General features: G+C 41.1%; 1 protein-coding gene across 1 annotated transcript; it reads left to right on the top strand.

The window, feature by feature from the left end:
• Window positions 1-10,071: 10,071 nt before the first annotated feature.
• On the top strand, window positions 10,072-20,087 carry Mmp8 (matrix metallopeptidase 8). The gene is made up of 10 exons (XM_005377984.2): window positions 10,072-10,286; window positions 12,049-12,293; window positions 12,944-13,092; window positions 13,177-13,302; window positions 15,690-15,851; window positions 16,576-16,693; window positions 17,538-17,671; window positions 18,259-18,412; window positions 19,203-19,306; window positions 19,463-20,087. The coding sequence occupies exons 1-10, from the start codon at window positions 10,176-10,178 to the stop codon at window positions 19,564-19,566; spliced, it is 1,407 nt and encodes a 468-aa protein (XP_005378041.1). The 5' UTR covers window positions 10,072-10,175; the 3' UTR covers window positions 19,567-20,087.
• The last annotated feature ends 5,650 nt before the right edge of the window (window positions 20,088-25,737 follow it).

The raw sequence follows: 25,737 nt of genomic DNA, 5'->3' as shown, positions 1-25,737 counted from the left end.
AAACCTTCATTAATGGAAGAAGCTAACCTATGACAATATTTAAGACTTTGAGTTCAGGCGGACAAGGCAGGATAGAGGAATTTTTTAGATTTGCTTGCCCGAATAATACTGTATCCAATATTAAAGAAAGGACTGACCTTCCCCAAGGCAAAAAGAGGAGGGTAGGTGCACTAAAATGAGAAAATTAAGCCTAAACTGTGTTGATGATTCTGAATCTAAAGAAGCCTGAGATGCTACACATTATAAAAGGAAAGGCAAGGAGAAGGAGATTCTCATTTATGCTGTACTTTTCACACTGAAGTCCTTCTAATATGTAGATGTGACTTCCCCAAGACCGCCATGCTGGTAAGCTGTGGAAACAGAATTTCAACAAAGTCAATATAGTTACAAATGCCATGCGTGTCTTTTCATTTTTCCTCCTTGCACTCCTCCCCCATGTCATTATATATCATGCGACTTCAATTCTTATGTAATCCCTTCACAATGGGGATTTCAATGACCAAACCTAGAACGATACCAGCTGAAGAAAAGACTGGGTGAGAACTCTATGATGCAAACACACAGCATCAACCTTTGGTCCCTGGGGAGGTTTTTCCAATAGTTCCACAAGAATTGGGGAGCAACCATGTCAATGTGATGCCTTGTGAAACTCATCCCCAATTAAGAGCAAGACCTAGAAAGTCTGCAGGCCTAGGAAGATTGAGACATAACGAAGACTGCCAGAACTCTGGGGTCGCATTGGCCGGGATTCAAGACTAACCTCCATATCCTACCATCTGTGGGATCTCAGATCATTTAGTTAACCTGTTTGAGCATACCTTCTACTATTTTAAAAATGGAGTCACCTCCATTTCTTATCTGCTGAGTAAGGTAAGGATTAAATGCACAACATGCGAAGTCACACAAGGCGCATCTGATGCATAGCAGGTGTTTAGCTGTTGATGTGTTCTGTGGTTTGGAAATAGTTTGTCCTCCAAAATCCCTTGTGTGGGAGGCTTGGTTCTCAGATCTCACTACTGAGATGATGGGAACTTTTAGAAGTGGGGTCTAGTGGGAATTAACCCTAGAGGGAATTAAGTAGTTCTCCTGCAATCCTGGTTAGTTCTCATGAGACTAAGTTGTTACAAGAAAAGCACGACTGTCCCTCTCTGTCTTCCAGGCTTCCTATCTCACTATGTGATCCTTCCTGTTTGAAAAGGAAATAGGAAACCCTCCTATGACTATGACACCCACAATGAGGGCATGCATATGGGGGTGAGGACACTCACCAGAGGTGGCATTATACAGAGGTGGACTTCCTGCTTTCAAAACTGTGAGCTGAATAAACCTTTATTCTTTAAAGTCACTCAGCCTCAGGCACTTTGTTATAGTAATAGAAAACAGGCCAATATGTTGTGGGATGGAGCTTCTCTAACAAACACATCAAATAACACACACCCAATCAAAGACCGTTGGTAAGATCTGTTGAAAATAACTAGAATGTAAACTCATTCTCAAAGTGAGTTGAAAATCTAAAGCAGAACCATGTTAATTTGAATTTCTTAGCATCACAGTATTTTCTGTGGTTCTTTAAGCGTGGAGAGTGTGGTGTGAGAGGAAGGTGGTGTGAGTTTCCACACAGCTACCAGTGAAGAACAGCAGGAATAAGAACAGACTGGACAGTAGCTGGCTGTGTGAGGAAATAGTCAGCAGTTTCTAGATTGACTAACATACCAGGCCCTCTGGGACCAGCAGTTATCCCACAGCCTGCGGCAGACAGCAGAGTGAATAAAGGAAGTTAGCAAGCCCACGGGGATATAGGGAAACAGGGAAAGGGAAATAGAGATAAGGGAAAAGCAGAAGTACCCACAGAAAGGTAAAATGACTTGAAGAATATATCAGGTTTATGGTGGTTTTGCTTTTTTTTAAATGAACAAATTCCAAACACTATGGGAATTGGTAAGATTACATTTCCACCTTTATATTTTGCTTTGTTTTTATTTGCTCTCTTTTTTTATTCTCAAGAATTACATACTTCAACTAGAAAGAATTTTATATGCATCACACTGTAAGTCCTGCCATAGATGCACCTCCCCCAAATCTCAAGATTAGAATCTCCAATCACTGGCAATGAGACAAAATTTAACTTAAAGGCACTGTCATTTGAAGAAAGAATGTAATGATAGGCTATATGACAGACTGTACAATTGAATCCATCACAGTTTAATTGAAATGCCAGGCAGTTCTGGGTGAAGCAATCTTGGGGACAGGACTGAGGTAAAGAAACAGTGGTTTCAGTATAATCCTACTTGATGCTATGAAAATGACCCTGAGCAAGTGACGGTTGATCTGTACCCTTTATTCTGTAGAGAAATGTGGGTTTTGTACTGGATCGTGGTTCTAAATCTGAACTTACCGGGCCCTCACAGTTCTATAGACATCAGGGGCTAGAGGTGGAACTACATCAACATCTATACTTCGATTAGAGCAAATCTCCTTCAATTTGAACTTTATGATGGACATACACAAAGTTTTTTGTCTGAGAAAAGTGCATACCAATTTAGAAAATTAGTTATTAAGCATTATCCTCAGTAGCCTCTAATTTCTGTATTGTATTATATTCTGTTGTATTGTATTGTATTGTATTGTATTGTATTGTATTGTATTGCAATAAGACACCATCTATGACTTCTTGTTCAATCCTAATTGTCTCAGCAATGGTTTCCTGGTTTCTCCAGGAATCACAGTAGGGACCCTTGAATCCTGATTGACTTGGCAACCCCTGGTAGACTCCAGCAGATGTGTTACTGTGGATGATGAGGTCCAAGACAGGTTCTTAGCTTCTTGCGCCCAACAAAGACAGAATCAGATGTGGCACCCAGCAGTAAGGAAACAGCAGCAAGGATTTAATTAGCCAGCATATGCTCAGAGTGAGCAAGTTCATGCCAACAGAAAGGAAGGTGGCACAAGCACTGAAGGCATTGGGTTTAGGGATTTAAATGTGGCACAGGGTCTGGGATACTTCTCACTGGGGTTTCCAGAGCATGACTGACATGATTGACAGAGTTCTGAGCTGTATCTACTGTGCCTGTCCCTTTCCATAATTTCCACTCTTTCTACTTGGGCATAGGAGATGCAGTTCACATGCATGAATTTTCAATAAGCTCCAAGTAAAGAAAGGTTACTGTAAGTCATGCCAGAAGGTTTGGTATGCCTGCTTGCTGGTTTGGGACTTTGGAGTTTTCCAGGGCAGACTCAGGGGTCCTTGTTTTTCTTATCCCTGCCTCTGTGTAGTAGGTCTTACAACAAAGGTTGTAGGGTTGGCTCTGGAGTGTTGCCCAGGTTCAGGCATGTGGAGGGGCATGGTCCCTTAGTGTGTGAAAGGGGGTGGTCCCATAGCCCCAGGGACAGTCTATATTAGAAGTGCTAAGGTGACAGTTACTTCACACACCGTGAAGTATACCCTAATGGTCAGGAGTTTCTGCCTCATCTTGGCTGGGAAAACTTTGCCTGTATTTCAACTGTTTTAGAAAATACCTCTTTCCATAATTTCCTTTGATTTTTCAGGCAACAGAGAGGATGTGATTTTTCCTGAGAAATTCACATACTTCCTGTTTCCCCCTTGCATTCAGGCCATAACCCATTTAAATGGGAAGCAGTGGATCAATATTCCTGTGTTGACAGGGGAGAAAGTTGAAAGATCACACAAGCATCCCTGTTGTGCACAAAGTGATGCTGAGGTCACTAGATACAGAACAGAGACTTTGTAAGCTGTGAAATTCACTTAATCAAATCGACTTTGTAGGAGAGGGGAGACAGCCCTGCCCAAGAAAAGAGAGGGAAAAGCTTCAGCATGGATGTACTGTATACTTGTTGTAACAAGGTCTCTATTTGGTGTAATGAAGCTGTGCTCTGGAGGAAAGTGATTCCTACTGTAGAAAGAAATACCTATCAGGATAGAGTAGTTTTTCCCAAAGGGAAAGATGACTTTATAATGTATTCCACTTTTCCATTTTTAGCATCTATATATTCAAATTCATGTGATCTGAATATCAGTATTTACATAGATTTTTTTTCAGATGAGATCACCTTGTAAATGTAAGTTCCCTCAGAGACAAAATTGTAAAGATTAAAGAGGATTTCCAGATCTGCCAAACATCAGGGAAGAGGCATGAAGGTTAATTTAGGTCGGGAAATATAGGGCCAGATTAACTCCACTGTTTCCTCTTGCCCGGGGTCTTCCAGGGAAATTGATGTTTCTATTTTCTATGTAATTATAACACAGTGTGCAAAACTCTTATAAGTTTTCTTTAAGTTTAAGTTAAAAGTCTACTTTTAAGTTTCTTAAAAGTAGCGAGAATAACCATGACCCACTTCTCTCCCAACTTTAAGTGGCCGGAAGGAATATATTCAGTAAATACCTGTTGAATGGTGGTATACATGTTCAAATGGATAAATAAATGGACCAAAGTATTAAAAGGAGAAACACAGAGAAATCTGTCTCCCTTTTCAAGAGAGAAGGAGCCAGAGAAAGATCTTTGTGTCCAGGTATGCCCAGCCTTCCGACCTTCTACATCGGGAAACCAGACCTGTGAAGAAGTTAGAACTTCTCAGATGTTGTAAGATCCTCCTTGTTCCAGGGGACCTGGAGGGAGGCACGGAGCACAAAGGCCAAGAAGAACCAGAACAAACAGGCCTTACTGGGTTTTCCCACTCAGTCAACTAACAACCATCCCTAGGCAGTGAAGCCCCCAGATAAACCCAGAAGAATGGGGCCTGGAGTGCTTCCGGGCCACCGAACATGTGGAGGCCCCTGGAGAGCGGCAAGCCCAGAGAGGGCGTATAAGCTCGCCTCCTCTGTTACTCGCCCTGGCCGTCTCTTCCTGTGTATCCTCTGTGACATTCTTTATAATAAATCCGCAAATGTGAAAATAAAAGAGAAGGGGAGAAAGAGGAGGGCAGGGGGAAAGGTAGTAACGTCTCCTTGACACCAGTAGGGGTCACCCAATAACCAGAAAAGGAACCGGAAGTTCGCGTTAGTGTAGCATGGAAAATGTCCCTTGCAAGACACCAGGACGCCCTAGGTTAACCGCGTATCCTCTTAAATCCTAACTCAGAACCAAAAAACAGCAATTAACTTCCCCAAGGTGATATTCCCTGAATAGAGGGAAAAAACATCAGGCTCAACTCGAGGTTCTGCTCTGTGCCGAGGAGTAAAGAAGTGTGGAGTCCAGAGCTGGAAGACACCTGAGGGGGAGAAGCTCCCTATTTGTTCAGAAGCACTTGTTCTCCTGTGACCAGTAGGGGCCCCCTAATGCGTTGGGTCAGAGACCCAGAACACACGGCCCGGCCTCCAATCTGACTTCCTTTCCGTATTCAAATATAGAAGATTAAAGTCTTGGCATCTTCTGCTTCACGTTTATTTCTCATACGTCTGACTGTTTCAAATGATTTTTTATGAAATAACTGTATTGTTGTATGACTAGACTACTTAAAAATAAATGATTATGGAAACAAAATAAGTCCATCAAAGGGTTCTTCATAGCCTCGATTATTGCTTTTCAACCACTCGCGGTCAGAGCCCATGAAATCCTGCAAGGTATTTTCATATCTGGGGTCAGAGAACTGCCCTTCTCTCCTGCTCTTTGGCGCTTTGTGCTAGGCTGTGTGCTAGGCGCCTCCTATGCACATCCACGCTCGGCCTGTGCAGCGCACCCACAGTGTTGCCGCTATTGCTCCCACCGTTGCACACCGGAGGACACTGAGCCCTAGGGACGTGGAGTGAGCTGTGGTGCCAAGACAGTACCGGGAAATCCAGTCAACAGTTTGCTCGCCATGAAAAACAGCAGCCTGGATGGAAATGCTCCTCCTTCCGCGGTCTCTTTTCATGGGCCACTGTCAAACTGGTTTGTGGACAGTGACTATTAGTGGGTCAACCATTTTCTTCATACTTTCTTATCTGAATACCCTCCAGTTGTGAGGGGGAGGGGAAGAAATACAAATGTTTGGGCTGACTGGATCCTCGGTGTATAGCTACTCTCTGCTACGCAGGGCCATCGCAGCCACTCAGTCTGCGTGTAATCGGGCTCATCTGATGGACTCCACGTGTGATCCACTACACAGCAAGTCTTCAAGTTTAAAAGCTTCCTTGTCACCCTCAGGGAAAACGCTTCCTGGTTTTCAGTGTGGGTCCCCAGTACGATTCTGTGAGGAAGGGCTGCCCTTTGCAGACGTGTGGGAGGATGGCCAAGGTTTCCTTCTGTCCTCTTCACCTCATTTCCTCAACATCCATCCTCCCCGCAAGAGGAAGACCTTGGCCACTTCTGAGGCCAGGCTTCTTGACCCTTCCCCTAAATTCTTCCCCACTCTGTCCTGCTTGCTTCCAGCCTGCCCCAGCCAGTCTGTGCTAGAGCTCCAGTAGCCAGGTTTCTCAATTTAGCTTAGACTGGACATAACCAGCAACTAACAAGAGTTGCTCATGGCTGGCCTTTTGGTATTTATTTCCTGAATCTCCATCTGGCTCTAGCCTGCTATTTCAACCTGCTTTTCTCTATAGGTTCTATTTAAATTCATCCAGAACCTTGTTGTTCCCCACACATGACAGAGAACGTCTCCTCTTCCTACCTTTGCTCTTCATTTCGTCAAGTCACACCACCATTCACCCCAGTGTCAATGCCGAAAGCCGATCTGTCTTTCAAAATTCATCTTAAGGCCCACTTCCTCCATGAAGGCTTTGCTGAGAGAAACTGATTGTTCCTTCTTGTAATCCCTGCAGTACTGGGGTTTTTTATTTCTTTTGTTCTTTATGATCCGTCTTCTATTACAACAGTGGTTCTCAATTCATTCTCAGAGTCAAGTGGGATACTATTTAAAATTGCATATGCTTGGGTCCCACCTCAGAGATTCTAACTCAGAAGCTACAATAAAATACCATAGACTATGTAACTTATAAATCAGAGAAATTTATTTATTTGTCATAGTTCTAAAAGCCAGAAGTCTCAGACTTCTCTATATGTCCTCACATTATGGAAAGAGAGGGAGAAAGCTCTCTGCGATTCCTTTTATAAGGGCACTAATCCCCCTCATGAGGGTCCCACCTTTTCTACTTAACTACCTCTCAAAGGCCCTGCCCCCTAATACCATCACATTACCCTTAGAATTTCAACATATGAATTTGGGGTGGAGGAAACTCAACATTCATTCCATAAAAGGATCCTACTTATTTGCATTTTTAATACACAATCTAATGCTCAGCCAAGGCTGAAGAACTTATTTTGCATTATCTCTGAAAAAACAAAGGGTATTACTAGGAACAGTAAATGGAAAGGTAAGTTTGTGTCATATATCTGAACCTCAGTTTACTTATGTTTAAAATGGGGACAATAACCATAGATATAAAGTTTAAGGGAGATAATAGATATTAGACATCTTAGCTTCCTACAAAATGTAGACAATACACATTTCCCTCACTTGATAATAAGCTTTCAGGTTAGCACATAGTTTAATCATACTGGTTTATGAGATCTATGCTGTGCGTAAAAAGGGTAATTCACACATATACACATTCACTGGCTAAACTGAGTACTCATGATTAAAGAAAGCTTATACATGTGGCTTCGTCACATGGTGGTTTAACTTTGAAGTGCTTCTCTTTTTTGGTAAAGAGGAACTTTCAGCTTTGCTAACTCATTCACAGAATGGACATGTAAACTAACACAGCCATAGCTCAAATCATATTTATACAGAGGGAACACCACCCTGGAGCATTTACACAGAGATTTCCAGTAGATAATCTGATCTTCTCCCTGATGCCCTCTGGGAAATGTTAACGTGCCCGTTCATAGATGTAGAATGTGAATCTCAAAAGAACTTGGAAGATTTGCAAATAGTTGCATAAGTAGTAAGTGGCAGAACTACAACTTGAGCCCACTCAGTTTAATTTTTACCCCACTGCTGTTTACCTTTCATCACAAGAGGCCCCAAGAATTATCCTGGTTAGCTTGATCAGAGTATGTAGATAACCATTCTGCTCACTAGAGTTCCAAAAGGCATAACGCAAAAGATATTTTGCCTTTGCTTATGTGAATCAAGTGGGACATGTTGCTTCACTGGATGTACTTTTGTGATTAGTACCTGTGTGCTATTCCTTCCACTGGGTCCCATACCTGACTGGCAAACTCCTGCTCATCTACCAGCATGGAGTCATGGGCGTGCACATGCACACACACACACACACACACACACACACACACACACACATACAGCACCACATCAGAGCTGGACCTATTACTGAAAATCCAGACTCAGTAATTCTATTTTTAAAGCACAGACACCAAAGAACCAAGCCCTCCAGTTTTGTTTTCTCATCTAAATCATTTGCCATTATATGTTGAAGAAGATTTAATTAAAAACCCTTTAAATACTATAGATCCTTGAAGTAATTTCACATAGGAGCAGATAAATGTGAAGACATTTTCATTCAATAAAAAAAGGTTTTATTCACTAACGACAATATAAAGGAAGCTACATCTAAGTTATATATCCAAAAGAATAATTTGATCTTAGAAAGCTTGAGTAATTTTGTCAGGGGAGGAGCACTGTGTTTATATGAGGAACTGATTGACACATCTCGCATGTCCATTGTCCACCTCTGCTTTGTGATCCAGTTCAAATTCCACCTCCTTGGTGAAGCCTATCTTGATTCCTCTTCCCCCATAATTTCACTTTCCTCCAGAATCCCATAGCATTTCATCTGACCTTCTGTTAAGTTGTCTCCAACAATCTAGGACCCATCCCACCACTCAGCATATGGCGACTGGCAGGACATATTTGTTGACTGACTGAAGGAATCTACATCATGGGCATTAATCTGCTGTCTAGGTCTATTCTCACCCAGGACATGTTACTTTGGATTGCTTACAAAGCTCCTGAGAAACATGGGGAAGGAGCTGAACTCCTTTTCAGAGCATGTCCAGCAATGACACTGTTTACAAATTACTGCACTACTTATCACACATATCGACATATGCATACATATGCAAGAATACCTGCCCTTGCAGAATACACGGTGTGTGGGAGGTGATATGCACAAAGACCATGTGGCAATATGCATCTGAAGTCAAAACAAGGGACTCTATGTAATTTTGAAAAGCAACCCAAAGGCCTCTGTGTAGATACACTGTCTGGAAACCCTCCTTCAGCATCTTTCTTCTTTGGGAATATACAGAACATCTCTCTCTCTCTCTCCCTTGTTTCGCTCTCCACGAATATAATCCAGCCCTAGAGCTACTGCTATACTATGGGCCAGCCTAGGTCTCAAGGGAGAGGCTATAAAGCAAACTCTGATGAAGCTTTTAACTCTCTCTTAACATTCCATGAGGGCTGTGTCCCGGCTCCTCCACAAGCTCAGCATGTGTCTTGCACAAGCTGTCTAAAGCCTTCCGAAGGTTGTGTGAGGATGGACAGAGGTAAAATATGCACAGCAGATATTTCTGGGACATCATGAATATTTAACAAATGCCTATTATTGTTACAGTTGTTGTCATCACCATCAGTATTCCTATCTTTGTTTTTCTCAGAAAATTCATTTTATAGATTGGGAATTTTCTAAGACCACATTAATGCCAAAGCCACATCTTCCAGCAGCTGATCTGGGACCCCATACCCAGCTGCTTTGTGACAGCTGTCCCAGGCATGTGCAGTCTCCTCTGAGACAGTGAGGGCGGATAAGTACAGAGATTTTATAGCGGAACTCCTTGGTCCCAGGATACCTACCACTAATCTGAGGATGCTCTCCTGCATAAACTAATACAGACTGAACACTTTACAAAGCCAGAAAATGTAACCAGGTAGCTTCAGGATTAATCTCATCTTCCTTCTCCTTGACCAGACAGTTTTGCAAAGTTAAATACCTAAAAACCTCAAAGCAAAGAGTAGCAAATTGAGCTTTCTTTTCTGTTGAAATGCTCCCCCGTTGTGGAGGTGCTAAATCACATTCTAAGGTTGCAAAACTGTCAGAGTGTAATTAACTTGTGTTGCTCCATATTGCTGATGCAGCAGTTGTTTAAGGCATGGCTTTATAAGGGACTAAAAGACAGCAGTGAGTGACAACGGTACTGTGAGCCCCACAGTGTCCCCTTGGCCCTACCCAGAGGGACAGAAAAGAAGGCCAAGAGCTTGTGTCTGAAGACAAGGCCATGCTGTGTATGAGGACACTTCTATTTCTTCTCCTACTCCGCGCTCAGCCTGCCAAGGCCTCTCCCATACCCTCTGAACACTCAGAAGAGGAAAATACAAAAATTGCTAAGGTAAATTAACTGTCAGTTGAATGGTGGTTGCTCTCCTGACTACTAGGAGATTTTCAGGGTTGTTTTCTCTTTTCAATCTAAACAGCCTGAAGGAAATTTTCTGTGTGGTTTGGTTGAGTTCTAACATCTTTCTTCAGTGACCTGGAGGGTTCCAGTCTGGTAACACTGGGCTCTCTGAAATCTTGTCATGAAAGTAGGTGGGACTCTTCAAGGCCTGTGAATGCACTGCTGCAGAGTACATCCAGCTGGAAACCCCTTGAGAAGGAATGGTTTTGTTTATAAAACTTCCTGTGCGTGACTTTCTTTCTTACCTATGGCTTTCTCCTCTAGTAGGTCTGTGACCCAGTAGTTACATGTTTGCTGCCTCCTATGTGACTTGTTTTGCAACCAAAACTGCTAGGTATAGCGGACAGCATGTGAACGTGAGATTATAATGAACGAGAAGTTAGTAAATAGTGTAATCAGATTTCCCAGCACTGGATTGTCAATTCTTATAAACTCTTGGAAGCATTCTCTGAGCAAACCAACTTTCTTTCCCCACGGCTTTACAGTTTGAAAGGCCAAAGCTTTAAGAAATACAAGAGAAGCCTGTCAAAACTTTCTCATGCATAATTTTCTTACCCTTGCAATTTTGGAAAAGCACTATTCTTGATACTTTTTTCCCTTTATAATGGAAATATAATCCCTTAGTTTATACTGGCAATATCTAAAAGCTGTCAGCCTATCACAGCCTGTCACTATCTGAAGCCTACTCTGTACAAGGTACTCTGCGAAGTTCATGATATTTCTTTGATTGTTACATCCATTACAGAGGCCAAAATGAATCTTAAATCAGTAAGTAATGTGTTCAAATTCTCACAGTTAACCCACGGCTGAGCTAAGATTTACCCAAACCTGTCTGACCCCAGTGTGTGCGCTCTGTCTCATGTCAGCTGCAAAGCTGGGACAGGTAGTCTCAGGCTTCACGAGGTGAGATAAAGAAATCTCATGATTGGCTTATTAACACCCCTCAGAAACTTTATTTCCAAATGAGTGTTGACACCTTCCAAAAATTACTTGGTGAGTAAAATTCTAACATCAATTATGTTATCATTATCCAAAAACATATTTGGAGCTCTTTGGGTTTTTTTTGTGGGGGGGGGGTTGTTTTTGGTTTTGGTTTTCTTCCGGTACCGGGAATCAAACTCACGACATCGCACTTGCCAGGCAGGCGCTGTGCCGCTGAGCTAAATCCCCAGCCCTCTTTGGAGTTCTTTGGAAATGAGCAACTCTCACTTAAGAGGCAGTATGGCCAGTCAGAGCCTGAAGTGTCACATTATAAATTCCTCCCCTCTCCATGCCTCCTTTTCTTATGTGCTTTAATGAAAACTTCTTTCCAGTGGTAAAAGAAGATTTAAAAAGGAAATCTGCATTGGTTCAGCGAATAGTTTAACGGACATTTAAAAGTGTTACTCCTAATGATTTCAATAAAAATAAGAAGGCAATATCCTGATTAATAAATTTTGTGTGTGTGATTTGATCCACATCTTTCATGAGACACCTATTTTTATGCATGAATATTAATTGAGCATTGACCGAAGGGGCTTTTCTTTTCCAATAGCCACTGTTCTCTCAAGTCAAACTCCAAGCTGTTACTGTACATGTGGCTGCTAGGTTATTGGTCCTCACTTGAGCTCTGCCATAACTTAGAAAAGATTGCAAAATGCCCCAAGCACTGAGCACAATTTCAAACAAAGGACCTGTTAATGCTTCTTTTGTCCAGAATTACCTGGAAAAGTTCTACCACTTGCAAATAAAGGATTATCGGTCTCCAAGTTGGAATAGCACTCGTATGTTTATTGAAAAGCTGAAAGAAATGCAGCAATTTTTTGGGTTGAATGTGACGGGGAAGCCAAGTGCAGAAACAATCGAGATGATGAAAAGGCCTCGCTGCGGAGTGCCAGACACTGGCGATTATATGATGACCCCAGGAAACCCCAAGTGGAAACACACCAACCTGACCTACAGGTAATCTTTCCAAAGTTTCAGAATTCATTCAGTCAGCTAGCAGTGACTGAGCTCTGAGGACATGGGGGCAATGTTCCTGCACATAGGATACCCCAGGGAGAAGTAGATAAACGCCTGACCTTGCAGAGTGTGAGGAACAAACGAATGAATAAAATGCAAATTGTAAACAAGTATGCGAATGAAGGGCTGGTGACTTTACGGGTTCTTTTCGCACCCAAAGCCTGTCATTTTTGCCCTCCTTCTCCAACGAATCTAAACAAGTCTACGGCAGTGTAAAGTTGTCTCTAGACACTCATCTTAAGGCCAAAATAAGGCTTAGAAAATCTAACCCCACTTCCCATAGATCCTGATAATAATAATCATACCCTGTATATGTGGACCACTGTTAACCGAATCGTGAACTGTCTTACATGAATTTAATCCCCTCAACAACTCCGTGAGATGGATCCATTTTATTTTCCTCATTTTACAAGGGAGAACATTGCGGTAATTTCTCCAGTCCCACATCCACCTTTGCCCTGAGGCTTGCACCACTCCCTTCCTCCCCTCCAGTCGCAGGGCAGCACAGATGCAGCTCAGAGCCACGCAGTCTCCTCGACGAGACTGTGCTGAGCACTAACTAATGCTTTGTGTGCCTTCTTGTCTTGAAGGATTAGAAATTACACCCCGCAGTTGTTTCAGGCTGATGTGGAAACAGCTATTAAAAGAGCGTTTAAGGTGTGGAGCGACCCGTCGCCCCTGACCTTCACCAGGGCCACAGAGGGAGAAGCGGACATCAACATCGCTTTCGTCCAAAGAGGTGTGCTCCAGCAGTCACCCTGCTTTGCTTTCGCCGGCTCACCTGAGGCGCCGCAAGGACTAAACACAAATTATCTTGTTTTAGACCATGGTGACAATTCTCCATTTGACGGGCCCAATGGGATCCTTGCTCATGCTTTTCAGCCAGGCCAAGGCATTGGTGGAGATGCTCATTTTGACGCAGAGGAAACATGGAGCACAAGCTCAAAAGGTAAACTAACCAAGATCTTATCCACATGCTGCTTCTAAATTACCTTTGTCCACACGAGTCTGCCCACATGCGTGTGCATCTATACACACACACACATACACACTACTGTAGCACTGCAAATTCATACAAATAGATCCTTTAACACCTTTGCCACCTCAAGATACTAAATTATTTAGGTTTAAAAAAATCCCAAAGCTAATTACTGACCTTACTTCCTAAGGTAATGTCTCCATCCATTTGTGCTGCTATAACAGAGTACCTGAGACTGGGTAGTTGATAAGGAAGAGAAATTTATTTCCTCATGGTTTTAGAGGTCGGATGGCCCAGAGTCAAGGTGCTGGCATCTGAAGAGGTTCTTCTTGCTGTGTCCTCACAATGGCAGAGGACAGAAGGGCAGGACGAGAGAGAACAAACTCTCCTCCTGGAGCCCTTTTCACAGCAGCATAAATCTAAACTTCTCGTTAGGTGCCCTCCCAACACCATTGCACTGGGGCTAAGTTCCCAACACATGAATTTCAAAGAGATACATTCAAATCCCAGCAGGCAGGGATCAGGTCAAACCCTGCCTGCCCCTGTCTTTGTCATGTTGTGTTGTAGGAAGCCACACGCATTGCTCATGCCTTGTCCATGCCTTCCTTCCCTCCACAGCCCGGGCTCAGCAGCTGCAGAGACACGCAAAGCCTAAAAACTGTGCTGGCCATTGCTTTAGGTCATATCTCCTCCTAAAATTCTGAAATATAATGATGTTTGAAAAGGCCTATTCTTTAAAGTTTTGCAAATTCAGAAATAATTGAATTTCCAAAATAATAGAGTAATTTGGAAGGGTATCCTGTTAGATAAAAATGGCCACATCCTCTCCTCTAGTTATTTCACTCTCATAGATCTCATTTGGTGCTATGTTCCTATGCAGCAAACCACCTCTTTTAGGAAAAAACCTTCTGACAAGAAAGGCAGGGAAGAAAAAATGTGAGAACAGGTATATCCAGACCATGATTGTTTGACAAGACCATAGGGCAATAATGTGTACTACTCAGAAAATAATAGGAGCAAGGGAACACTGTCAGATACTAAAGGGAGAAGTAATTTCTGCTTCGCTTGCTTGACACCTGCTCCTCCAACCACTTTCTCAATGTCTAAGTTGTCCATCTATACTCTGCCTAAGCCCCTGTGCTAGGTACTATGTGTACACAAAGATAACTAATAATGCCCACTCTTCTTATGCGCCCAGTAGTTAGGGGGATCATCTGCTTAATGATACAAATTCCTATCTCAACTACCCTCCTCCAGTCACTGCAGCAAGATTATTCCTAGGAAAGCCCACCTTGGATCCTATAACTCACCTGCTTTAAAGTGTTCAGTATCTACATATTCTCCATAAACCAGGCCCAAATAGCTTTACTTGGAATTAAAGGTCCTAGCGACTGTCCATCCTCATTTTTCTTGGTTTGTTTTCATGTTTCAAATACACAGCCACAGTATGAGTTGACTGTTTCTAGATCACTTCCTGGGCTTTCATCTTCCCTGTATTTGCTCACATTCCTTCCTCTTCCTGGAATGCCTTTCCCATAGCCCTAACCTCACCTTCCAAAATCCCCCTCCTCTAAGCATGCAATGGCAAGGGCACCCTCTACCTCATCTTCAGCTGGCCATGACAGCCTCCTCAAAATATTCCTGATACTTTTATATCTCTTTCCTAGCTGTTCGCACTTGTTGTTTTGTGCATTCGAGTTGTTGGCACACATGCTCCCCCTTGTAGATTATGCACTCTTGTGCAGAGTCAGCTCAAATCCCCACAGCCTCTTGCACCGTACTCGGGGCATGTAATGGGTGATTTTTGAGATACATAATGTTCCTGAAAGCGTGATGGAAAGGTGTGTTAGAAAGAAAGCAAAGCTTGGGGCACGGGTAGAACTTTACTTCCCGATTATCAACAGAAAGTTGAACATTATGGTAAAAGCACAGGTCTTGACACCAGAACTACAACTTACTAGATGCAAGAGCAATAAAAAGATATTTAAAAGCTGAGGGCTTTACTTCCTTTACTGTAAAAATATTACTAATAAAACATCATGAAACTGTGTAAGAATAATGTGTAAGAATTACACATTATTACATTTCCTAGCATATGGTGGGTACTCTGAAACTATGATTACTATTTTTTTTTTCAAAGTAAGTAAGAAAATGCACTACGTGTTTATGAGGAGGCACGTAGGTTGGCTGGACTGAAAGACACCGGAAGTTCAGCCCTCAAGTATCTGCAGGAGTTAGGTGGGGGAGCTCTTAAAAGCCAGGAAAGGGAGTTTGGGCTTTGTTTGATAGGAAGTAGGATCCTTGTAGTTTGAATTTCCACCACATGGAGTCATTTACCACACACGCTTGTGTTTCAGGTTACAACCTGTTTCTGGTTGCTGCTCATGAATTCGGCCATTCTTTGGGGCTCTCTCACTCCACAGATCCTGTTGCCTTGATGTATCCCAACTACGCCTTCAGGGAGCCCAGAACCTACTCGCTCCCTCAAGACGACATCAATGGTATTCAGGCCATCTATGGTAAGGTCCTCCAAAGAGCCTCGAAGTAGATGGTGGGACCACATGGTGGGATGCGGATGAGCCCCAAGAGTCCAGCATCTCAGCATATCTTCCTTTGTGCATCTCTCACATTCTGTCTTGAGAGCAAGTTCAACCAAACTCTAAAGGAGGCCCTGGGCATTGGCTTCTAATTCTGCCTTAAAATGTTAGGATGAGATACATCTGCTGTTTCTCCATGTTTATCCTGAACAGTGGGGATTTTCCACTCCTTTTTTATGTTCCTTGCTTTTATATATTCTAAAAGGATGTGACTTTCTCTGTTTGTATAACAATCCTGCTCAGTGCTGTATTCATCAAAGAAGTTTTCACATAGGTCCGTAAGGGGACAGGTACATAACATGTGAAGGATGTTCACTAAAGTCTTGTTTGTGGTAGAAGAGGTTGGAGGGTCCCAGCGGACTCATTAAAAGAAGAAAACACCAGTACAACAAGGTAGATGTGTAGCAGGGAGTAACATGCAGCAGTCAGAAGTGCAGAATTAGAAGCACACAGCCTGAAAAACATCATTATTCTTATTAAGCAAATAAAACCTTTAAGAGAGCCAAGTGTACAGTGAATGAATGATTCATAGGATAGTCTGACAACATTCCTCTTCAGCTGAAGATCTGCAGCTTTCTGAGAAGCAGCTAAAGGATGCTAACAATCACACTGGACTTATGCTTAATAAAAATTCTTTTTCTCCCAGGACCTTCAAACAACCCTATTCAGCCCACGGGACCAAGCACTCCTTCAGCCTGCGACCCCAGACTGACATTTGATGCTGCTACCACACTCCGTGGGGAAACATTTTTCTTTAAAGACAAGTATAAAATTCAGTTTCCCCTCCTTTGACTTCTTAGTGACATACCGTAGAACCAGACTCTAATGGAGTTACATATTAGCTTTTCCTTTTCATTCTACACACATGCATCATTGGATTATTTTTTAGCATTTTTCTGAGTAACACAAAATGTCAAGAAAAAAAGCCCTAAAACATTCACATATTTGTGATGATGTAAACAGATGTAGGCTATAGTGGCTTGGGAACTCAACAGCTGAGTTGAACTGAAGCAAAACATCTTTTAATTTCATCCGAAAGCAACCAAGTAAATGGAAACTGTCCCTTTACTAGCAGTGAGGCAAATCTTCTGACTGAAAATTTCCATTTTTTCTACTGGCTGCTTTATGAATGTGGAGCCACAGGCTGGATGTATGAGCTGTTGCTTTTGCCAGTGACTGTATATTCTTAACAGTTAAAGGGAAAAGGAATGAACAGTACTGACAAAGATTGCCCATGTGTCAATAAGGGACAATGCCAAGTGTAACCAAGTAAGATCACTCTTGTGGCCGCTTCTGGAAACTACTGTCCAGATGGATAACATCACCATACACCTAGGCGTATGCTGGTCACTGCGCTGGAAAATGCGTATATTATATGGTTACATCCTCCCTGCAACTTTTTTAAACTTTTAAAATTTTTATGAGTACGTGTTTGCAGTATATGAAGATTATATTGACTATGGGGAGTTGCTACTTGTACACAGCACATCCTACTCTTGCTACAGCCATTACTTGCCCGAGAATCCTAGAAACCAACTACTTAGACCTGTGTGTGTGTGTGTGTGTGTGTGTGTGTGTGTGTGTGTGTCCTTCTTTACGTTCTCTTAGGTTCTTCTGGAGACGACATCCTCAACTGCGAAACGTCGAACTCAATTTTATTTCTCTATTCTGGCCATCCTTGCCCGACGGTATACAGGCTGCCTACGAGGATTCAGAGAAAGACCTAGTTTTCATATTTAAAGGTGACTTCCTAAAGTTTTTCTCTCATTTTAGTTGTGACAAATGGCAGAGGTGGCATTCTTTGTTGTCAGTGCGGGTTTGACAGAGCTGAGCTGAGGAGAGCAGTGCCGCCAGGTTTTTGTGGGGAGATGAGGCTTGCTTCCCCCTTGATCATGGACCACCGTGTGAATTTGAGCCCGGTGTTCACCTTCTTGAGGCGTTAGTATTCCCCTGAATAAAATAAGACCACATCAGACCATCATTATTATTTCCCTACCATTATCCTAGATAGAATTTGATAACCTCACCCTCACCCTGGATAGGTCATAATTTAGTTTCTGTATAGAAGCTACATGAAGTAAGGCATCCAACTGTGGAGCCCTGAATATGAGGACTAAGAAGTCCAAGTGGTGAATTTTTGAAAGTAGGAGGAAGAATCACTAAGGATACCATAACTGCCGTGAACTTATCTTTGCCACCTTCATCTTTCAAAGACTACTCGTTCCATTTCAATTTCTATGATGAATTTATAGAAAGACCAAGAAATGCTACATATTATTGTGTAGAAATGGAAGAACCTTACTTGACATATAACCTGAATCACTGACAGGAAACCAATACTGGGTTATGAGTGGCTATGACATTCAGCAAGGTTACCCGAGGGATATATCAAACTTTGGATTTCCAAAAACTGTCCAAGCTCTTGATGCAGCTGTTTCCTACAGAGGAAAGACATACTTCTTTGTGAGCAATCAGTTCTGGAGGTAAGATAAGCTACATTTTTTCCAATTAGAAGTTAAATTCTGTGCTCCTCTACCCTGTTTACAAACCATTAACAATCACGCACGAAGATTTGAGAAATCTAGATGGTCTCTGATAGGTTTTGGTGAAAATGTACCCATTCTCATAAGATAATTGAGATTACTATGGATTTTGAAAACTTATTTTTACAAAATCAAAATGCCTGCAAAATACTGTTAAGGACTGTGAATCATGAAAAATGACACAACTTCATAAAGTGCTAAAATGGGATGCAAAGGAAGACATAGGCTAATTTTCATGTATGAGTTAAATTCTGACACATTCAAGCAACTATTGCCCATTAGAATATATATATCTATTAGAATTTGATGCCCCAGATTAACTTATTGTTTACCTTTATACATACACACATACCTACAGATAGAGAGATATATCAGTTAAGTAAAATCCTTAGAACATATAAGATCTTGTTTTTGGCAATAATCTTGCATCAGCCATAAGAAACCTGTTTTATAATTAATGATAACCATCAAGGTTATCCAAGTATAATGATAAAATATAGCAATAAGCATCTGAGTATAACTGATGTATTACACATAAGTTTTACACATAAGTATGTACACTTAGGTAAAAAGATTAACCATTCCTAATCCCAGGAAATAGGACATTGTGAAGACCAAATTTTAAAAATGTGTGAAAGGGCACTTTGTCAATATACACACCATTAAAAGAAAACTATTATCATTGTGATCTATACCAGTCTTAAATCATGTGATATTTTATTCTTATCAGATATGACAATCAGAGACAATCCATGGACCCAGGTTATCCCAAATGCACATCAATTGCCTTTCCAGGAATAAGAAGTAGAGTTGATGCAGTTTTCCAGGAGAATAGTAAGTATGAGGAAAAAAACTTGCTAATAAACTTGATTAAATTTTAAAGTAGCGTATTTACATTGCATGTGATATTGGAGTGGGGGCAGGATATTTAGTTGAAGATATCTAGGATCTTCTGTAAACTAATTCAATAAATTAACTCTTTCTTTATAGACTTCTTGCTTTTCTTCAGTGGACCAAGATATTATGCATTTGACCTTACCGCGCAGAGAGTTACTAGAAGTGCAAGAAGCAATCTATGGCTTAATTGTAGATAAAGCTGAGGCAACACCAAAAGCAACTGTACCCATTTTCTGAATATGGAAGGAAAATTCAACTTGCAAATCCATCACTTTAAATCATGTTTATACTTCCCTTGATTCTAAGTAATTTTTTTATTCTCTTCCTAGCACTATATTCCCCGGGTCCATCCTCAGTGCAAATACACTTGGAATGTTAAGCCCTTGCCAGAGGCTGATTCAGGTCCACACGTTCTACCTTAGGTTAGCAAATCTATCACAAAGAGAAGGAAAGTCAGCCCTCTTTGCGACCTCTCTATTCTCTGTTTCCTTATTTATTTGACTTCCAAAATTCATTGTTTCATTGCTTGCTTGTCTGACTTCAAATATTTCTAAGTCCCTTTAAATATATCTTATATGCATCTGCTACATGCCATTTAGCACTGGATTTTGATTAGCAGTAAGAATTATTAAAAAAAATAAGCAAGTTTGGTTTTATAAAACTTGTGCTATTTTTCATGCTTGGAAAGAAATAAAGATAATATATGTTGCAGATTGAATTGTGTCTCTCCCAAAAAATATATGTTGAAGTCTTAACCTCAGGTATCAGTGAATGTGAGATTATTTGAAACCAGCATCTTTGCATATGTAATTAATTATGTAAAGATGGCATCATACTGAATTAGGGTGAGCCCTTAATCTGTATAACTTGTGTCCTTACAAAAACAAAAGGGGCTGAGGGTAGCACTTGCCTCGCATGCATGAGTTTTCTGGTTCAATTCCCAGTAGAAGGGGAGAGGAGAGGGAGAGGGAGAGGGAGAGGGAGAGGGAGATGGGGAGGGAGAGGGAGAGGGGGAGGGGGAGGAGGAGGTGGGGAGAGAGAACGCTAAGATACAACAGAGATTGCTCAGCTGGAGTGATGGACCTAGAAGACAAAGCCCAACCAGGATTTCCAGCCCCACCAGGAGCTGGGAAGAAGCAAGAAACAATTTTTCCCTATAATCTGAAAGAGGACATCGTGACTCTGTGATACCTGCAGACTCCCACACTGTGAGAGAATAAATTTCTGTTGCTTTGAGCCTCCAAGTTTATGATGTGTTGTTATAGCAGTCCGAGGAAGCTAACACAGTACATCTGCAATTAAAAAAGGGAATCAACACAAAATGCCAAATTGAGTTCCTGCTAAGAATTACGGGGCAATCTTCCCAGGGAAGAAGCCAAAAAAAAGGAGGTTCCACTTTCTCTTCTGCCTCCTTCCTGTTCTGCTTCACCAGTCTGTGCAAATGGTTAGCTGGATCTAGTGCTCTTTAGCTCATTACTTTCTGAGATACTAGAGAGGGCACATTCTATACATGCCATGACATGACCATGTCTATACATACATGACTGGGGTTTACTACACAAACAGAACAGAGCTAGGCACAAAATTCAGAAGATCTTATTCAATCGAATTAATTAATCCTATTGATGTTTTATGTGAACTTTGATGCACAAATCTGCTAACAGTTCTTTTTTCTTAAAAATCTCAGGACTTGTGAGACCTCAATGTCTAGCAAGGCATCAAAATCATACTTTCACATTTAAAGGTATTACAGTGTAATGCAGCTTGTTATGTAATAGATATGGATTGTAAAATATATTTCTCACTAGCACATCCTGTATTCTTTTCTATTTAAATCACACAAATAACTAGTATGGCACCTTATTCTAACTCAAAATTATCTATGAAATGAGTTCAAAATATTTTTATTTTAAATGACTGATCTGTGATCTACTTATAATTTCTTAAAGTGACACCACATAGTTCATGCAAAGTATGAAAAGAGGATATTTGGAGCCATTTATCCCCTTGTCTGAATTATCATATCAATAGTAAATTTTTATAACTGTCATATTTTATGAAAATTTTACACATAGTATGGCTCAAAAATTCCCTCAAATATGTCAGCACTTTATTTTCAACTTATTTTATAAGATGAGAAAGGAGAGACTAGTATAAACTATCACTCTCCTCATTCATTCCTCATTGATTCGGCAGGAACCCGTTAATCACCTATAAGATTGTGGTGCTGTGCTAGGGAATGGAGAGGGATGCTTATCTAATTTATTTCACTGGTGTGACAAGTGCAGAAGCGTATTTGCGTATTTCATTTTTAACCATAGAGTCAATTTCAGCCTGCTAAATTTGCTAAAACTTCCTATAAATGTCGATTTTTACAGTCAAAAAAATGAAACATGCATTTTCTCAAAACACTTGCTAAATCTGTAAAACAGTCATAATAGGTTCTTGATTCAAACTTCATCTATTGCATTTTTTTGACATGAGAACTAGGTTCATATTATTTCTTTAACTATATTTCACAGTTATGGGAAATGGATCACAATATAAAGCACGATAAAGATTTTGAAAATTTTTTATTTCCTTCTTGACGACATATTTTCTGGCTGTCCCACTGATGTCCTGTGTGAGTATAGGAGGTATAAGAATTTAAACTTAAACCTAGGGGCTGGGGATTTAGCTCAGCGGCAAAGTGCCTGCCTGGCAAGCGCAAGGTCATGAGTTCGGTTCCTGGTACCGGAGAGAAAAAAAATAAATAAATAAATAAACTTAAACCTAAAGATTCTTTTTTATTTAGGTTGGGTCCATCAAAACTAAGTCAAGATCTTGGTGCAGTTGTGTTTTTTGGGGGGGCACATAGTCCTAAGAAGCAAGAGTGAGGGAAAAAGTGAGGTGAGGCAGGGAAGAAGGAGAGGCCAGCACAAGACAAGGACACGGTACCAAGCTTTCTCCTATGGACAACTAGCGCTTGATTCCACCAGGCCCCCTGAGGAGCCTCCAGAGCACTGTTCAGTTGTTCTTGTCTCCAGTGAACAAGAGACTGGAACATTCCTTCAGGTCCAGTCCACGCTGGGTGAGGTTTGTTATACTTCCGGGATGCGTCCTCACGCTGACCTGGCAGCTCTGTGGCATCACTCTGGTAGAAACCAGAGAGACACAGCAGTGCTTAAGACTGGACTTTGTCACAGCAGGGTGAGCCATGCAATCCTGTCCACCACTGCTGCAGGTAAATCAGAGGGATGCCAAGGAGGTATGGCATAGGGCACCAGAGGCATTTCCTGCAACTTTGCTGCTGGGGGAATTAAATGATGAGAAATTGGAGGAGCCCTCTCTGGAGCAAATTAAGAGCCTAGGAGAAAAGATTTATAGATGTGGACACTAGAGAAATTTCAATATGGCCCAGGCTGCTAGTAACCTACTGTGACATCCATCCATTCTCCACTTCCTCTTCTGCAAGGAGACCCCATTTCCATCCAACGTGACAATGCAGCCAGCTAAAACACTGCATTTTGTACCGTTTCTTAAAGCTAAATGTTGTGATGTTTTAACTTCTAGGCAAAATGTGTAAACTGAATATTGTGTGGAACTTCTAGAAAAAGACTGAAAATTTACTTTTTCTCTATTTTTCCCTTTCCTCTGCCTATAATGCAGATGCACTGGTTAGAGCTTGAGAAATCAGAGCAACAGGCACTGTACTAAGGGGAGGAGTAGCAAGGCAGATGTTCCCTACGTTCCCGCGGATGTGGAGTTCCCATAGATGCCCTGGACGACCAAAACTTCTATCTGAGGGAAAAGTACATTTTAATTTTATTAAGCACCTGTTATTTAGGGGTTTTCTGTTGTGTTCAAACCATCACATCCTGACTACTACAGCACATTACCGGTCTGGGCTCCGTCCCACTTCTCTGCAATGAAGGTCACAGTCCACCAGTCCTGCCCATGCACGTGGGCACATCCAGTCAGCTTCTCGTCTCTCAGTCATACGCAGACCGCACATCACAAAGTCACCCACCATCTGAAAAAAGAGTCCAGTGGAAAAAACGGAAATAAAAGAAACTTTGAAGAGATGGGGACCAGCTACAGAGCAAAAGTAAATATTAAAATAAATAAAAATATTTAACATTATCAAAAAACACAATATCTTACATGCCAAAGGCTGGGGATATAGCTCAGCAGCATAGCGCTTGTCTGGCAAGCGTGAGGTCATCGGTTCGATTTCTGGTGCAAGAAAAAAAAAAACTGTACATGCCAAAACACTTACAATGTAAAAAAATGTTATAAAAGAACAGGTTACTCAGAGAACTGGAAAGAGCTCCTTGAAATTAAAAATGTGATTGGTGAAATAGTCAATAGGTGAGCTAGGAAACAAAGTAGGTGGGATAAGTAAAGATTATATTAGAACAAAAACTCAGTCCAAGAGGATCAATAGATACACATTTCAGAAAATAGTAATAAAAATAAAAATGACAGGAGAAATTATAAAAGAAATAATATAGGAGATTTAATTTCCAATCAGTTTGGCCCACTTACCAGAGATGTTAACTAGAAAGTGTTAACAGAAGGAATCTCACATCAAGAGGCAAGATGAGTGAAATTTCAGAATGTTTGGAGAAAGAGAAAATATCCAAAATTTTTCAAATTTTCAAGACTCAGAATATGAGTCAATAGTACACTGGCTTCGGGAAAACAATGAGAAAATGCCCTCAGATTTCTAAGGGAAACTTATTTCAGCCTGAGAGTCTGTATAGAGACACACACATAAGTGAGGACAAAATAGAGAACATTTTGTTCTTAAGAATAGTTTCATAATATTCATTTTCCTCGCATCCTTTCTTAGGAAACCCCTCAGAGATACCTTCCATCAAAACAAGGGAACAAGGCAAAAAATGGGTAGAAATTAATCCAGGAACCAGGGATCTAACGGAGCCACAGTAAAACTTGTCTGTGTAGTCACAAGGTGACAGCCATGCAACAAACCCAGACCGAAGACAAACACTCTCAAGGGAATGAGTTGGGGGGAGGGGTTGAATGATCAGTCATGTTGGATTACTTTGAGAAGGGTTTAGGGTTCTATGGAAGACTTGAAGGAATTCACAAATTCAAGAAAAACTGGAGTTTTTCAGTTCAGCTGTCAGCTTCAGAGAAGATAACAGGTGTACACAAAAGGAGATGTAATTCCTTGTGAATGACATTTTCATGGTAATGATTGCAAAACCACAGATTATTGATTCATTAAAACTTTACAACAGTCACACTTTGGTATTGGGCTGCTTTGAAATGCTCCAAATTTGATATTCAACACATTTTAACGTGAAAATTTTGTTCTGGTTCTCAGCTTGCAAGGGATGAACTTGTCGGTGTTCATTGCCCCGCTTTGAAACGCTCCAAATTTGATATTCAACACATTTTAACATGAAAATTTTGTTCTGGTTCTCAGCTTGCAAGGGATGAACTTGTCGGTGTTCATTGCCTCATGACTTGGTGCCGTTTCCAGTCAGAACAATCCGTTTGGTGCCCATCAGTTTTGGTCCTCTTTGTATTCCCAGGACTAATTAATGTCAAGTATGGAGCTACTACCACATAACCCACTTAGGAAAAGGAAGAAGTGAGGCGAAGGTGGAGTCCTCCTCTTTCATAGAAAAACGTTGATAACATAAAGGTTAAAACATTGAAAACTCAAGAAGCAGCAGCATAAATGTGCTATTTAGAAGTGTAGAGTTATGTATGAGGGGAAAGTTATAAAAATAATTAAAATTATCTCTGAGGAGTTGGATTTAAAAGAGTGAAAGACCGAGAGAGAGATATTGGTTCTCGCTATACACGCGATACGGAGGCTGCTGCTGCTGCTCCTGCTGCTGCTCCTGCTGCTGCTCCTCCTCCTCCTTGTTCTTCTTTTTCATAACTGTAATTTTTTAATTTTGTTCTGAAATATTTTAGAGTTTAAAAACCACAGAAGAATAATATAATGGGATGCGTATGATCACACCAGGTCCTGACACCATAATAACTCAAATCCTGATCGAGTCTAACACACCCTTCCATCCTTCTCTCCCCAGAGGCCTATTAGACTTTTATATATCAGCTGATTAAATAGTATTTCTGACACAGTATCTATAATCTGGATGGGGTTTAAAGGCAAGTGAATTTTATATCTACTTAATATATATAGTAACTTTAACTGTGTCTCAGAAATTTTATTCAGAATACAGGCAAGAAAGAAGATTAGGAAAGGGCTACGTAAAATGGAATTAACATTTGGAAAGAAACAGAAAAAAGTTATCAATTAGTAGAGAAAAGCAGGAGGAAGAGAGATGATGTGGCTTTAGCTAAGAGGGCTGCTTCACTTGAAAGTAGCCCAGGTAAGATGAAAA

The sequence above is a fragment of the Chinchilla lanigera genome, unplaced genomic scaffold, assembly GCF_000276665.1.
Source record: "Chinchilla lanigera isolate Chin_1 unplaced genomic scaffold, ChiLan1.0 scaffold00011, whole genome shotgun sequence".
Taxonomy (NCBI): domain Eukaryota; kingdom Metazoa; phylum Chordata; class Mammalia; order Rodentia; family Chinchillidae; genus Chinchilla; species Chinchilla lanigera.
This window is presented reverse-complemented; position numbering and strand designations above follow the sequence as displayed.

Coding starts and splice junctions, on each gene's coding strand:
- Mmp8 (XM_005377984.2), top strand. CDS start 10,176: ATGCTGTGTATGAGGACACTTCTATTTCTTCTCCTACTCCGCGCTCAG. Junction 12,294..12,943: donor CACACCAACCTGACCTACAG/GTAATCTTTCCA, acceptor CTTGTCTTGAAG/GATTAGAAATTACACCCCGC. Junction 15,852..16,575: donor TGGTATTCAGGCCATCTATG/GTAAGGTCCTCC, acceptor TTTTTCTCCCAG/GACCTTCAAACAACCCTATT.